A 15,910-nucleotide genomic window follows, 5' to 3' on the forward strand; every position below is an offset into this window, starting at 1 on the left:
TTTGAAAGAAAGAGAGAGTCAAAGATGACCCCGCAGATTTTGGCCTAAGCACTGAAGAACAGAGATGTCATTAACTGAATAAGAGAAGGCTATAAGAGGAGTGCGGAGGCAGAGTGAGCAGGAGTTCAGTTAAGGACACTTTAAGGTTGAAGTGCACATTAAACAGCCTCATCATATGGGGGGGAGACAGTTGGGTAGTTGAGACTGTAGTTCAGAGAAAGGGTCCAGGTTAGAGAGAGAAATTGGGGAATCGTTAGTGTAATATTATTCCATTTATATGAGGTAAATTGAGTTTAAAGTTTAGGGGGAAAGAGAGAAATGATGGATACATGCTAAGAATGTAGGGGTGTTTAATTTGGGGAAATATCCAGATAATTTCCTTCATTAAAACTCAATTATGGGCTGGGGATGTGGCTCAAGCAGTAGCACGCTTGCCTGGCATGCGTGCGGCCCGGGTTCGATCCTCAGCGCCACATACAAACAAAGATGTTGTGTCCACCGAAAACTAAAATAAATAAATAAATAAATATTTAAAAAAAAAAACTCAATTAAAAAGGAGAGGAGATAGGAATAGGAAAGATGGTGAAATGAAAAAACCCAAGTGAATCCCACCATTGTGTACATCCTCAAGAACAGGGTCCTAATTAGAATAAGATATAATTTATGCATGTATAATTTTATCAAAATGAATTATACTGTCACGTATAACTATAACAAAGTTCAATTAAAAACATTTATTAAAACCAGGCACAGTGGCATATGCCTGTAATCCCAGCGACTTGGAAGGCTGAGGCAAGAGGATCATGAGTTCAAAGCCAACCTCAGCAAATAGCAAGACCCTTAGCAACTCAGCAAAACCCTGTCTCCAATGAAATATTAAAAAGGGTAATGGGTGGGGGCTGAGGCTGTGGCTCAACAGTAATGCACTTGCCTGGCATGTGTGAGGCACTGGGTTCGATTCTCAGCACCACATATAAATAAGTAAATAAAATAAAGATCTATCAATAATTTGAAAAAAATAAATTTAAAAAGGCTTTAAAAACATAGGTAAAAATAAAAAGGGCAGGGGGATGTGGTTCAGTGGTTAAATGCCACTGGATTCAATCTCTATTCCAAAAAAAAAAAAACCCACTTATTAAGATGCATGATCATCTCTCAAACTTTTCCAGTAGATCTTTAATTCACTTAAAAAAAAGCACTAGAGGGCTGGGGATGTGGCTCAAGTGGTGGTGCGCTCGCCTGGCATGCGTGCAGCCCGGGTTCGATCCTCAGCACCACATACAAGGATGTTGTGTCCACCAAGAACTAAAAAATAAATATTGAGAGGTTCTCTCTCTCTCTCTCTCTCTCTCTCTCTCTCTCTCTCTCTCTCTCTCTCTCTCTCTCTCTCTCCCCACTCTCTCTTTAAAAAAAAAAAAAAAAAAAAAAAAAAGCACTAGAGGAAGGGCTGGGGTTGTAGCTCAGTGATAGAGTACTTGCCTAGCATGTGTGAGGTACTGGGTTTGATTCTAAGCACTGTATATAAATAAATGAACAAAATACAGGCCCATCAACATCTAAAAAAAAATTTTAAAGCACTAGAGGAAAAGTCAGAGTTCGGGAGTGAAATCCCCTTACCTCACAGGATAACTTCTGTGCATGGGGTGTGGCGGGAACTAGTTTCTTTTCTTTAAATTCTTGGAGGCAGTCATAAACCTGCAGATGGGTGAGGGTGGAGAATTGATGTTAATAACATACATGACTATTAACATTCTGGATTTAAGACTCTCAAAGGGAAGAAACAACCTGGGAAACTGTCCAAGCAGCTGAATAGCAGGATGTGAGTTGGCCTTTAATAAGGTGTGTCTCTAATTGCAAAAGAGAAATGAACTCAAGTCCTGGGTTCAGTGTCTTAATTATTGGCTACCATGAGTCACTGAATTTCCAAGAAATTTTATTGAAAAAAAAACCCAGCCAAACTTGACCCTTTTTACACTGATTAAATTTTCCAATGCTGAGACCAATAGGGATTGGTAGATGATGCACACAGGGGTGTCTCAAGGAAGGGACTCTGTGAGAATAGAGACCCATGAAGATCTCTGCGCAGGGAAACCGTGTGGCTTTGGGCCAACCCATGTCCTGAAGAAGAGACCCACCAGGAACACTATGCTTATCTGTCCTCTGCTCTGATCTTTAGGGCTGTCTGTTTCACATCCCTCCCTTAATTTTCCAATACAACTTTATTTATAAAAATTCCAATCACATCTCTGTGGGTCCCTAGAAATTTTTTTCTGAACCAGGATGTAGGATCAGGCTGAGTATACTAAACCCTAGCTCCACAGTGCAGTCCTTAATTTTATTTCAGGAATTAAGCTTTTCTTATAGAGAAGCAAGGCCCAATGGGCCAGCTTAGCCCAGTCTTTTCCACCAAGTCTGTGGTGTTACTGCTGCTTGAACTTTCCCTAGGGACCAGCATTCAGTGTACCTGGAAATGATCCAAGTTGATGGATCAATGCAAGAGCACAAAGCACAAACAGCCTGCTAGTGGGGAGCAAGGACAATGCCCATAAGGAAACCCAAACTCCCCTCTTTTGGGTGGGGAGGTCCGATAGATACCAAGTGCTTTGGAACAAGCGAAGTGTTCATGTTGAAGATGTTGCCTTTTCAAGTTTTAAACAACATAATATTAGCACGCATTCTAAGATGGACCACAACCCACACTTAAGAGAAACACCCACACAAAAATGACTTCAAGACTTTTCTTAATAATAAGATTTGTTCAGAAAAACAAAATTATAGTAGTATTGATTCTTGAATAATGCATGAAGTTTTAATCAAATTAAAAGAGAAGGGCTGGGGGTGTGGCTCAAGCGGTAGCACGCTCGCCTGGCATGTGTGCGGCCCGGGTTCGATCCTCAGCACCACATACCAACAAAGATGTTGTGTCCGCCGAGAACTAAGATAAATAAATAAATAAATTCTCTCTCTCTCTCTCTCTCTCTCTCTCTCTCTCAAAAAATTTAAAAGATAAACCTAAAAGAATTATAAAAAAAAAAAAAAGGCTAGGGATGTTGCTCGGTGGTTGAGTGCCCCTAGGTTCAATCTCTGGAACCCCCCAACCCTAAAAAAGAAGAAACCTAGGGATGAGAAAATGTTAAGATACCCAAACAGAACATGGATGTCTTATTTCCTGATTTTAACAAAGAGAAATAATTTTTTAAAGATATATATATATATATATATATATATATATATATATATATATATGCATGTGTGTGTGTGTATTTTTTTCCAGGATTGGCCTCAAGAACAAATGATTATAATAATTATAGAATAGCTGATAAGATGCTGCTGATAGCCATTGTGGCAGCTTTGTGATTCTAGGGCTCTCTGCAAGAAAAAGAATTACAGGCTGTTATGACTTGGATCTGTTATGACTTGATCTTCAGCTCATGTGCTGAAGGCTTGGTCCCCAGGGCAGTAGTGTCAACAGGCAGAGGAGACTGGATCACAAGGGCTCCAACCCCAACAGTGGATTCATCCACAATGTTCTGCCTCACAGCCAAGTGACTGTGGACTGAAACCTCTGAAATAAGCCAAAATAAATAATTCCTCCTTTAAGCTGATTCCTCTCAGGTATCTTGTCACAGTGGCACAAAGCTGAGTAACTCAGGGGTAGAAAAGAAAGGAGCTGCCATATTCTTTTCCACCTATGTCAATTCCTTTCAAAGCTAAGAGGTGTGTGTGGGTCTTCTCTGAGGATGGCCTTCTAAGAACTTTTTCCATGTTGAAATTTCCTGCCAGGTAACAAGTAATACCACTGGGTAAGCAGCTGCTATGGTCTGAAAGTGGCCCCCGGCCCCAAATTCGTAGGTTGCAATCTTCACCCCAGGGCGATGCTATTAGGAGGTGGTGCCCTTGGGAGGGGATGAGGTCATGAGGGCTGCACCCTCAAGAATGGGATTAGCATCCTCATAAAAGAGGCTGGGGAGATCCCTCACCTATTCCACCATATGAGGTCACAGTAAAAAGATGGCCTTCTGTGAATCAAAAAGTGGGTCTTCATGGGACATGAAATCTGCCAGCGCCTTTGATCTTAGACTTCCCAGTTTCCAAATCTATCATAAATAGGTTTCCTGTTTATAAGCTATCCAGTCTGTGGCATTTTGTTACAGAGCCTGAATGGACTAAGGGAGTAGTTTTTAACCAGCCAGTTAGCAAAGAGCTGCAAGCCACAGAGTGCTCACCTTTAGCAGGGCCCGCAGCCACGGGGAGTGCAGGAGATCATAGAGGAGGCACACTCCATTCACATCTCGGCTGTAGAACAGGCTCAGCTCCTGCAGCACATGCCTCAGGATTTGGGAGAGGCCTAGAAAAGGGAGAGGACAGAGACTGATGGGGTGGGGAAGGTAGAAAAGCCGCTATATATATGAAAGGCAGCTGGCCAACTTCAGAAAGTCCCATGACCATCTGGAGACCAGTTTCTTTGTGGCTAAATGAGAATATGCTGGATTTCTTACAGGGTTGTGGCTAACCCTAGATGAAACAGATCATAATATTCAGAAGTAAGATATCATAAGAGCTTCCCCCTCCTCCATCTTACTAGTCTGTGGTTTATCCAAAATTATCTGTTTCCTGGATCCTCTTTCTCACATCCAAATATGGAGTCATTTGTTTTTATCCTTTCTGAAAATTCTTATGGAAAGTGTTACTGAAAAACATTTAACTCACAATAGGGTTTTAATACAAATTTCAGTAGTCTGCTGGGTAAAAGGATATTAAGTAGGTTTCAGTGAATGCTTGATTTTTTCCCCCACAAGTATATTTATAAAAATTCTTTTTTAAGTGATATTTTGAATGTGAACAAGTCGTGCAGTTCTCAGTTTTACATAAAGCATTGTGGGAATGGGGGAGGTAGGGAGGTCTGAATCTACTGTCAGTTTTCTTTCCTTTCTGCCTTGAAAACTGTTTCCAATTTGTCACTAGCAGTTGTAGTAGGGTGATCAAAAGTGTATAGCAAGTCCCTGGTTGGGGTGACAGTAAATGTGTTAGAATTTCATTCCATGCCTAGACTGCGTATCTAGAGTGATATCATTCTTTCTGATTTCAAGGGAACCTTGGTGACACGTACCATTCTGTGGCTGGGTTGCAGTAGAGAGCTTCCTGTCCCTGTCTGGAGGATCTCCTCCTTTGTCTGACTGTATCATCCTCCCTGCCAGAGCTTCCAAAGGGAGGTGGGACCTAGGAAGCAGATCATAAACAACTCAGAGTTCATGCAATCACACTGGCCACACACTCAGCCTGCAGAAATATATTTTCAACGGCATTTATAAAGCACACTAGGCATTGTGCCACACACTGAGGTACACATCAAATAAAATGCAGTCTTAAAGACAGTGGAATGAATTGGACATAACTTTCCTATGTTCATATATGAATACCTGAACAGTTAACTCCACATCACGTACAACCACAAGAATGAGATCCTAATTAGAATAAGTTATACTCCATATATATATAATACATCAGAATACACTCTACTGTCATGGATATCTAAAAAGAACAAAGAGGGGCTGGGGATGTGGCTCAAGCGGTAGCGCGCTCGCCTGGCATGCATGCGGCCCAGGTTCAATCCTCAGCACCACATACAAACAGGGATGTTGTGTCTGCCGAGGACTGAAAAATAAATATTAAAAATTCTCTCTCTCTCTCTTAAAAAAAACTTTAAAAAAAAGAACAAAGAAAAATTACTAATAAATAAGTAAATAAAACCTAGTCTTGCCCCATAGCAAATTAACCATCACCAGTAGTGGGAAGGAGAAAACTACTATTTCAAAAAGTACTCCCACTATCCCTCTGTTTTTTAAAAGCAAGTTACAATGTTATATATATCTTCCACTGATTTGCCTCATTAATTTTACCTATCTTTCAAAGCTCAAAAGGGTCTCCCCTGGCCTGACTGCTTGTATGTGCACCTTACGGTTCTTCATAAAAAATAAATAAATAAATAAAAATAACTAGTCACAATTGTACAATTGCTGTTAGAAGACTTAACTGAATCCATGTGTGATGGATTGCTGCTGAGGCAGACTCTTAGAATTTACAAACAACATGATAATGATTTTTTTTCCTATAACCTTCCTGACTCAACTCCACGATCTATCTAAATTCTAGAGAGCCCTACCAGATTCAATACTAATCTTTAACAACTTACTTGAAATGCTTATTTTAATGCTTATTTTCTATATTGCTTTAGGTGGGTTTGGTTTTGAGAAAGAGAAACACAAAGTGAGTTCAGAGGCAGAGACAATCCAGGATTGGCAGGGCAGTCTAGCTCCACAAAGTCCTTAGGGAACAGGTTACTTCCAGCTCCCAATCCCCACCCTAGGTGTGACATTGTTCTCATCTACGGGCTCCAACATGGTGGCTGAAGCCCCAGCCATCAAGTCTACATTTCAGCCAGCAGGACTGGAAAGGATTAGGAAAACAAAGACAGAGGGAATGTGCATACTGCTCTTCAAGAAAATTTCTTAGAAATTGCCCTACATAACAGGGAATCATCTTAGGCCCTATGGAATTTTCAAATGTCCTACTGGAAAAAACAAAAAGAACTATAATTATCTGAATCTAGAACCCAACTTTTTATTACATGTAAGTACAAAAGATTTTGCATATTGATTGGATGGAGTGGTACCACCATATTTTGAGGAATGAATTTACTTGGTTTTGCTTTAAACTTTACCAAGCTGTCCACCAATTCAGAAAATCATGTCACTAATGGTAATGCTGCGTGTGGTACCCAGGAAATCACTACAGCCTATCAGTATTAGGCTGCATCTGTGCCTGTATTCAAAACTGCCAAATCCCTTGAGGAGATTTTTGTGTATGTTCAAACATTTGTAAGTTTCTTTTAACTTTTGATGTAGAGAAGTCACATATTTACATATTGAAATATACAATGTCTTATGATCAATTCTTTTTTTTTTTTTTTTTTTTTTGTGGAAGAGTACTGGGATTAAACCCAGGAACACTTTAACCACTGAGCTATTCCCAACCCTTTTTATTTATTTTGAGACAGTGTCTCGGTGCGTTACTTAGGGCTCACTAATTTGCTGAGGCTGGCTTTGAATTTGTGATCTTCCTGCCTCAGCCTCCAGAGTTGCTGGGATTACAGGTCTGTTCCACCATTCCCAGCTTGATCAACTATCCTTTTAATTATTATTAGGGAATTATATGCAATTTTTTTCAAAACTCATAAGTAGGTATGTTGGTTGAGTTCCCCCAGATCAATGAGCAAGGACTATAGGGTAGATAATGTATTTATAAAGGGACCCCAGGAAATTCCCATGGAGGAGTAGGGTATAAAGGCAGGGAAGAAAAACAAGTCATTAAAAGTGTGATCAAGTGAGTAAATACTGTGAGTGGCAATTGGATGGTAATCCCATGGGGTAAGAAGGAACACGGGAATGGAGGTTTAAATACCAATGTTGCTGCAGGTCCTTGGTTGAGGGCCATTCCTGAGAGCATTTCTTCTGACCTTTCCAGCCTGCTCCAGGTGGACTTTCAGATAGCAAGGATAGGTGCTAGCAGTTGGCCCAGACAGAGTACACCAGAATGGAAAGCATCGAGGTGATATATGTGGGTAGGGCAATGATAATATTTCTTATAGTAGGATAAAAAAGAATAAATTACGATTTTCTAAAAGAAGCATTTAAGGGTCTGGGGTTGTGGCTCAGTGGTAGAGCGCTCACCTAGCATGCAAGAGGCACTAGGTTGGATCCTCAGCACCACATAAATGTAAAATAAAGATATTGTGTCCATCTAAAACTTAAGAATAAATATTAAAAAAAAAAAGCAGCAGCATTTAAAATTAGTTGTTTAAGACTGGGGTATTGAATCTGATTGGGCCACAAACCACTGTCTAGATACTAAATCAATTATGGGGTTGAGCAGGAAATCTAAAAGATAAAAAGATCATTATTACATTGTCTCTAAATTCTACAGCAGTGGGAACAGCTCAGAAATTTGCACAGAATTTTCAGCTGCTTTCCTATACACATTCTTCTCCAGTCACACTGAAGTATTTTACTAGATTTCACCAAAACCTGACATTGTTGTGCCTTTCCTTTGCCCACTCCACTCTAGATCCAGCCCAGCCAGGTTAAACTGGGCCTTTTCCCATGTTCTGCTTTTTTTTTTTTTTTTTTTTTTTCCCAAAAATCCAGAGTAGGTATATTGGAAAGGGAAAGGGAGGGCCTGCCAGATAGGCAAAAGTCAGAGCAGACAGATGGGGCTGACACCAGGCAACCTCTTAAAACCTGTTAGCCCAGCATGTCCCACAAATCATTGTCCTTGGTAAAACAGCACAGATTAAATAAGCCAATGTTGTTTGCACACAAGATGGACCACATTTCTTCCATATTTAATGCCTAAATGATAACACACTGAATGAGGCCTACTCATTCAGTAGACAAGGGCACTGGAGACTGATTTCTGATATAAATGTATTCTGAGCTGTGAGGCAGCAGCTGACAAGGCAAGTGCCTGGATATACTGACCTTAACCTTTTGTCCTATCAGACTTCAAAAACTGGGCCAATGGGCATCTTAGAGAAAATAAAATACAACATTTTTATTTCCAGATAAGGACACTGACTTTAAAAAAAAAAAAATAGTAGCCCCAGCCACTTGCAATTCTGGGTGATTAAGTAACACATGAATAACCAGTTCTCTTGTCATGGATTTAGAAGCTGCAGTACTGTCGCTGACTCCTAAGGCATTTGTCTTAAATATTATTTTAAAATTATTTCTATTAGCTTTCTAAAATGCACTAACTACTATTCAATGATCCAACCTATTACCCCTTTTATCCTATTTTTAAAAATAATGCTTTTTAGCTGACAAACACTGAAAAAAAAAAAACAAAAAAAACACTTGAAGACTTAATGAGAAATGGTCCCTATGATAATGACTGGCTTCCAAAATGCTACTGTATAGGACTGGGATAAATGCTCAGTTTTACTCAAACTCCATGACAGTCCATTATTCCATATTTAAAGAAATGGTTTCTCAAAGCAGAACCTCTTCTTCCAAAGTCATAGAATTCTCCATATTTGAGTTGCTCTGAAATTCAACTATTTGAATTAGATTATCCAGAATGATATTTTAGCTATTAAAAAGGACAGACATGCTAGACAGTTATAGGAGGGATCTCTGGTAACTGAGGATTATTTGTAGTATCTTACCTGTGTAAGACTGAACATGCAATGTTGCTCCTATGCAGACAAAACCTTGGGTGGAAAATACTATGGGCTATTAGCTGCCAAAGTCACCTCACTGCTCTAAATAAAACCTCTGCACATCCTCTTTGATTTAATCCACACACAGACCTAACCTAGCCTAACCATGAACTCATAAGCTTCCCCTGCCACAAATCTTAAAATATTCCTTAGACTAAACATCTAATTTATATAATTTTCAACCTTTACCTAGTATTTTCTTACATTGTCACAAGTTAACACACACACACACAATTTTTGTTAACTATTTCAGAATAACAATCTACAACAGAAGGTGGCATTTTTTATTTTAATGGGGGGGGGGAAGCAAAAACCCTGTAGGCACCTGGAGTAAACTAACCCCATTAACCTTATTTTCTCATGTTCTGGTGGGAAAACAATGGGGCTCTTCTGCCAGTAATAAAGAGAGAGCACCATCAAAAACAGCCCCTTCCGGTCTGTAACAATTAGCGCGCCCATGCTTGATTCTCAGATTGGAGCTACAGTAGGGAACCCAGCAATATCCATGGGGGACTGCCTGCTAATATGCAAGTCTGCAGATGCTCAAGTTCCTTTTATAAGACAGCACAGTACTTGCACATAACCTATGCACTACTGTAAATCATCTCTAGGTTTATTATAGTATCCAACACAACACAAATGCTATGAGGTTATTATACTGTATTGTTTAGGAAATACCGACAAGGAAACACAAAATCTGTACCTGTTCAGTACAGATGGAATGTTTTTTCCTGAATATTTTCCACCCATGGCCAACTCCATGAAGTGATCCACAGATAGAGGTCAACTGTATTTCTGGTATTTGAAAATTTATATTACAGGGTATAGTCAGTGGAAAGAGCACTTTGACAAAGATATCACACAAAGAACGTAAGAAAGGGTGAAGAGCAAATGGCAATTATTAAGAGGTTTTCCAGCCCTGCTATCCTAATTAAACACATAGTTTTCTTCATCTCTCCACTGCAGAGGGAAATACAAGCTGGGAACGTAAGACATTTGTGTTTTGAGCACAGAATGGTTTATCAAAAGCACTTAATTTTTATGTAGTTTTCATTTTCAACTAACTTTTTTTATTTTTGAGAACTACCAATGCCTAACCCAGCTATGAAACACCACCTCTGGCAGCTGTAGTCAGAAAATGCGTTGGGACTACAGGAGGGGTTTTAGGATGGGATACCAGCTCCAGAAGTGAGCAAATCATATACTCCTTGTTGAAAAGTGAGCAAATCACAGATACCTGCAGCCAAGAAGTGCTGTGAGCATTGGTACAAGTAAAAGATCACCATCAACTGTTGCGTGAATGCTAGGTATTTCTATTTATAGATACTGGCCCGGATATTTAGGGCTTCCCCCACAAGAACTGGAAATTCAGGTCTCTTTTAACATGCAATCTGAAAATAAAATATACAATGAAGAATCTAAAGTATTTGGATAGTTTCATTCAAGACTCCAAGTAAAAGGATGAATTGTAACATGTTTTTCTTAGAACTGAGATAGCCTATCATCCTTTGTCCATTTCCACATATTATCCCTGTCTCTTAATGAGTTAGATATTCAATAATTTGTCTTTATCAGCAAATGAGGCATTTGTGTGGTTATTCAGAAAGACAAAACAATCCCCAGTGGAAATGCAAAGTGTTTAACATACACAAATCTTTAAGAACCGGTCCCTTTCCTACTACAAGTGTGTACATTCCAATAGAAGGCATGGCGAAATGGAAAGGCTCCTTGAGAAAACATTACAACTAATCATTACCTGATGCCTAATGTTTCTCACCAAACTTTTATTCCTTACCCTTTCCATGAATCTATTTAGGGTAACTATCAATAACTATCAAATACATCATTTTTCCCCCAAGAAATACTAGATTTAAGACTTGTCCCAGGATCTTTAGGATCAGAAAGTTAATCTGTTCTTTGCTAGCAAAGGTGCTGTAATTATTGGTTTATGTTTAAAGAGAGAGATCTCTAAAGTCCTAGAAGTTCCTCTGAGGTCAAAAAGGCATAAATTACAATGTGGGCAGAGGAAATACTGGGTTTCTTTTAAATTTTAAGCCTGGCTTTCTTTTAAATTTTTAGGCGCCCTGTGTCATTTCTTCTGTAATCATAAACCACCTCATAAAGATGAATGTTTTTTATTATGAAAATCGCTGTTACAAGCCAACATTCCAAAACAGTATTTTAACAAACACTTGTCTTGATTATAAAGTAGAGCAGAAACCATGATCCTATTTCAAAAGTAATTAACATCAGCTTGAGTCACTTCACATAAATCAGGACACTCCATATGTTCACCGCAGTGGGTAGGAGATGAGATGAGGGAGAGCACCTATGTTATCCAAAACAGCTACTAGTGTTACTGGTACAGTGTAAACCAAAAACTTACAGTAAGACATTTTTTAAAAAAGGAAAACACTGAACTGATGAGGTGCCACAATACTTTAGAGATGGAAACAAGTCAAAGCTTATATTCTTTTTCTTTCCATCTTGGGTTCAGTGTGAGGTATAGGGAAGAACCACAACACTAGGTTGGGGATCAATGCAGTTCTTTGCTTCTGTATTTCCCAAACTTCAGTCCTGCTCCAAAACAACAGCTTGTATGCAGAAGCTCTTCGGGCTGCCAGTCACAGGCCTCGGAATACAGCATTTGCACATAGACAAATAAGGGTTCCACAGCAGCTGAGTGGTGCTTCAATTCCAGTGTACTCAACTTCCTGCAGCATATTGAGGAAACCAAAACCAAAATTCCTATGTTCCTTTCACTCAGCAGGCAGAAGGCTCCTATTTAGATTCATTCTGTGTCTTGGGTCAGGATGTGGTAGTCACTACATAGAATCTCTCCCATCATGAATATCCTGGTGGAAAAGCTTAGAAAAAGTTAAAACTGCAGTTCAAAAATTCCTCCTTCCCCTCTCCAAGCAAAGAAGCATAACACACACATGATTGGAAGGGATCTAAAAAGGCATGGTGTGGCTACTACAGTTTTTAGTACAATCTGCTCCTTGCAAAGAGATCTGGGGTAACTGCAGATGGATTCAGGCAAACCAGAAACTCAAAAATATTCATCATTAACTTCTTTAATGCAAGAAGCGATGCTGGGAACTTGCCTTACAAATCCACGTGGCTGACATACCCTTCACTTCAGGAGGGGATATCCTTTTTTTCCAAATAGATGCATGAAATTTCTGGGACTTAACACAGGCCAAGCACTGGTCTGATTGATTTCTACCTTCTTTTCCATCCTCCCTGTAAACTAGTCTTTTTTGTTTTGTTTTGTTTTTTTCCTGAGCTCAGGGCTCTAGTTTTTAGTAAGGCTCTGAAATAACAACCAAAATAACACAGTCCTTTTCAATTTTCAACACCATTCTTTTTCACCACTACAAAGATTCCAGATGGTGCTGTGACCCTTGGTAGATGGTAATCCAGTTTTCAAGCTATTATGCAGCCTAGTTAAGCTTCTCACGCTGAATCTGGTAGTAACATGCCTGGAAAAAAGTTCAAAATAATTTTCAAATTTACTTTTAAAGAAATTACATAAATAAAGCAATGAATATGTAACCAAAGAAAGAAAAATCCTTTATTAAAAACTAGTGACCAAATAAATTCAGTTGCTTACACTTTTCCCTGTTCCTGTCAAGTCCCCCATTCAATGGCTATTTCCTGTCTAGTTGTAATTAATACAGATAAAATTCTGCATTTTTTCCTCTAATTCTAAAACAAACAAAAAAACTCCTTACAAGATGGTGATATTCTTCATCAAGTAGAAATACCATAATGAACCATTTATGATTGAGCAAAATATACTGATCTTTTAAAGGTATACTAGAACAACTGTCATCAGAAACACCTGGGACATTTAACAAACAGAGATTAAGTATCATTGCAAATCTAGTGAGCCAGAATTCTCAGGAATCTATTTTTAAAGAAACATCCTCAATGTTTCTGAAAGTGCCTAGGTCTGGGAATAATTCATACTATAAAGAACACCACGTTCAGATAATATATACCAATTTTCTTTTTTTAACTCCTTAGGATAAATTCCTAGGAGTAAGATTACCCAGTCAGATTCAACATATCTGTTAATAACAATTTATAGCAATTGTAATTATAAAAGCAAAGGATGACAGCTATTTACCCACTGTCAATGTGGGAAATGATTTCACTATAAAGCCACCAGGACTAGGCATAATTTTGACACATTTCTGCTAATTAAGCAAGCACAAAATGATATCTTGTTTAATCAGCAGTACTTAGATTTTCAGCAAGTTTGAGCATTTTTCCACATCTAAACTCACTCATTTAGTCTCTTGTTCTCTGTTTAGAGGCACTCTTCATGTAACAAATACTAATAATGCAAGCAATTTGCAGCCAGTGTCTCCTAGTTTCTCCCCTTTTTCAGTCTGTTTAATAAAAATGTTAATGGTTTTAATTACAAGTTTTAAAAGTTGTCAGAAATCTGACATTATAAACATTCTAGTTTTTTTTCTCATTTCAATTTACCTGTTTTTCTTCTCTCTTCCTTTCTGTTTAAACCCCAAAGCATCTATAACTTGCTAGTCTACCCTTCCCCCAAACTGCTAATAAGCTTTATCATTTAAAATAATTCCTCTCTTTTCCATTTTTTATTTGCCTTTTCCATTTTTGATGCTTCTATTTTCATGAGAAATTTTTATTATAGTGCTGTCTATACAGGGGTTATTGCTTAGGTATTATTTATTTCTATGTCAGCAACATACTATTTCATCTGAATTATTATAATTTCATGATATTCCATTAACTGACAGAGTGAATCTATTTTTCCTCCCTCTTCTTTTGAAGATATTCTGTCTGTTGCCCTTCTGATAAACTTTAGAGTAATTCTACGAAATTCCAAGAAAAAATTCAAGGTGGGAAGTGAAAATTACTTCTAATAAATCCCTAGAGGGTATCCAGATCAGAGAGCCTCATGTAACCTATTGGTTATAGTAAATACAAGTGAAAGAAAAAGATGGAATTCAAATTCATTATTTTCATGTTGCCTCTGTGTCTTTCCTTAGTTTCATTACATAGCTCTACTGCTGGATACTTTTTAGGACACTAAGAATCCTCTCTGCTTCTTTTCTAGAGTTATTTATATAAATGTAAGCATTTATGATCACTTGAAATGTTCAATTTACAAAGAACATTGGATAATGAATAATTTGCTTTAGTATTTTGAAGAATAACTGACTAATCCTACTTTTCTTCAAAATGTTATCATGCTTTTAAATATCAATAACGTGCTTTTCTAAAGGTATTTAATGTTTACAGTAAAAATTTTCTATAAAGAAGAAAACAGTTAATGACAGGTTTATAATATAGTAAATGAAGGACAATTTTTATTATTAACTAATACCTACACTCACCTTCAAGGTGGTGAACATTATGCCCTGTTCCCCATGCTGAAGATAGGGGTCCATTAGATCCTCAATGAGATGTACCTCAGAGCCTAAATTCCTAATCCTGTCCCAAAGAGAAAAAGATGCTAAGTTATTTCTGCTTACAAGTCCATCTTCCTTTTTAATCTAGGATGGGAAGAGAAAGAACAATTCAATAAAAAGGTAATACCAAGGCTGGGGATGTAGCTCAGTGGTAGAACACTTGCCTAGCAAGTATGAGGCCATGTGTTCAACCCCCAGGACCCCAATAACAAAAGGAAAAAAGGTAATGTCATGGTGAAATGGATTAAGAGAGTGGATTGTTTTTCCCCCTGGTAAGAGAGCATATTCTTGGCATCAGTTCAACAAAAGTAAAAAGACTCGTTAAATAATGATTTAATAGTAATAAAATCAGAAAAGATAAGCTACCTGGCCCGTAGCACCACATATAAGAAAACAGGGAACAAGTCATCCATGGACCACAAAAAGTCTTCCTGCAGCGATGCCAGGACACTCTGAGAGATCTCCTCAAAAGTCTGCTGGATAACCTTAAGTTTGTCTGATGGGGTAAATGTTGTGCTGTTGTGGGAAACAAAACAAAACAAAAATATATCCTCTCAAAGATAGATATATAGCAAAGACCAGATCTTAATATAATATCTTAATAAACTAACCACTACTTTGTGTGATTTCTCCATAAATCATAGACTTATTACCTGATCTGCTGCAGACACTCGACTGCTGAGGCAAAGCAAGCATCTTTTGTGGTTGGCAAAACCTACAAAATGAATTAACAAGGGTCAGAGAGGAGAGCTGTCTTTTTCAACAAAAATAAGTGCTGCTGATGGCAGAGTGCAGCTCACTGGTGGGTAACGGATCCAAGTAAAATGGAATTTTTTTTTTGCTATCTTGAATCCTTCATGGCAAAGAAAAACATATTTACAGAGGAAACTAAATTCTACTATACCTTTTTACTCTCTCCAAGGATTGACAAGGTCACTGGCCAAAATTTCCTAGAATGAAATCCATAAATTATTAATATATAGTTACTATGATAGAAAAATCCCCATAAAAACAGTTGACAGCTATATTAGCTTCCTGGTTCTCGTTAAAAATAACTTCTGCCGATTGGCTAAGCGTTAATACACATTCCAGAAGTGATTTAAGAGTTTCTAAGGGCTGGGCATGGTGGCACATGCCTTTTATCCCAGCATTTCTCCTCTTATACCAGCAGCTT

The 15,910-nt window shown here is 38.2% G+C and overlaps 2 protein-coding genes across 4 annotated transcripts in view; both read right to left on the bottom strand.

Annotated features, from left to right (window-relative positions):
* The window catches only part of Mpp4 (MAGUK p55 scaffold protein 4), a 43,447-nt gene extending 38,261 nt beyond the window's left edge, over positions 1–5,186 (bottom strand). For both annotated transcript variants that reach the window (XM_077799244.1, XM_026405337.2), the window contains exons 1-3: positions 5,111–5,186; positions 4,227–4,348; positions 1,618–1,695 (exon numbers count right to left, since the gene is read on the bottom strand). In XM_077799244.1, the coding sequence (XP_077655370.1) occupies positions 1,618–1,695; positions 4,227–4,348; positions 5,111–5,186 (276 nt within the window). The remainder of the gene's footprint in view (positions 1–1,617; positions 1,696–4,226; positions 4,349–5,110) is intronic.
* A 6,210-nt stretch (positions 5,187–11,396) lies between these two features.
* Als2 (alsin Rho guanine nucleotide exchange factor ALS2) overlaps positions 11,397–15,910 on the bottom strand; it is a 74,096-nt gene continuing 69,582 nt past the window's right edge. For both annotated transcript variants that reach the window (XM_026405327.2, XM_026405326.2), the window contains exons 30-34: positions 15,641–15,686; positions 15,390–15,451; positions 15,103–15,252; positions 14,662–14,758; positions 11,397–12,762 (exon numbers count right to left, since the gene is read on the bottom strand). In XM_026405327.2, coding sequence (XP_026261112.2) covers positions 12,724–12,762; positions 14,662–14,758; positions 15,103–15,252; positions 15,390–15,451; positions 15,641–15,686 — 394 coding nt within the window. In that variant the 3' untranslated portion in view covers positions 11,397–12,723. The remainder of the gene's footprint in view (positions 12,763–14,661; positions 14,759–15,102; positions 15,253–15,389; positions 15,452–15,640; positions 15,687–15,910) is intronic.

The sequence above is a fragment of the Urocitellus parryii genome, chromosome 1 (genome assembly GCF_045843805.1).
Source record: "Urocitellus parryii isolate mUroPar1 chromosome 1, mUroPar1.hap1, whole genome shotgun sequence".
Taxonomy (NCBI): domain Eukaryota; kingdom Metazoa; phylum Chordata; class Mammalia; order Rodentia; family Sciuridae; genus Urocitellus; species Urocitellus parryii.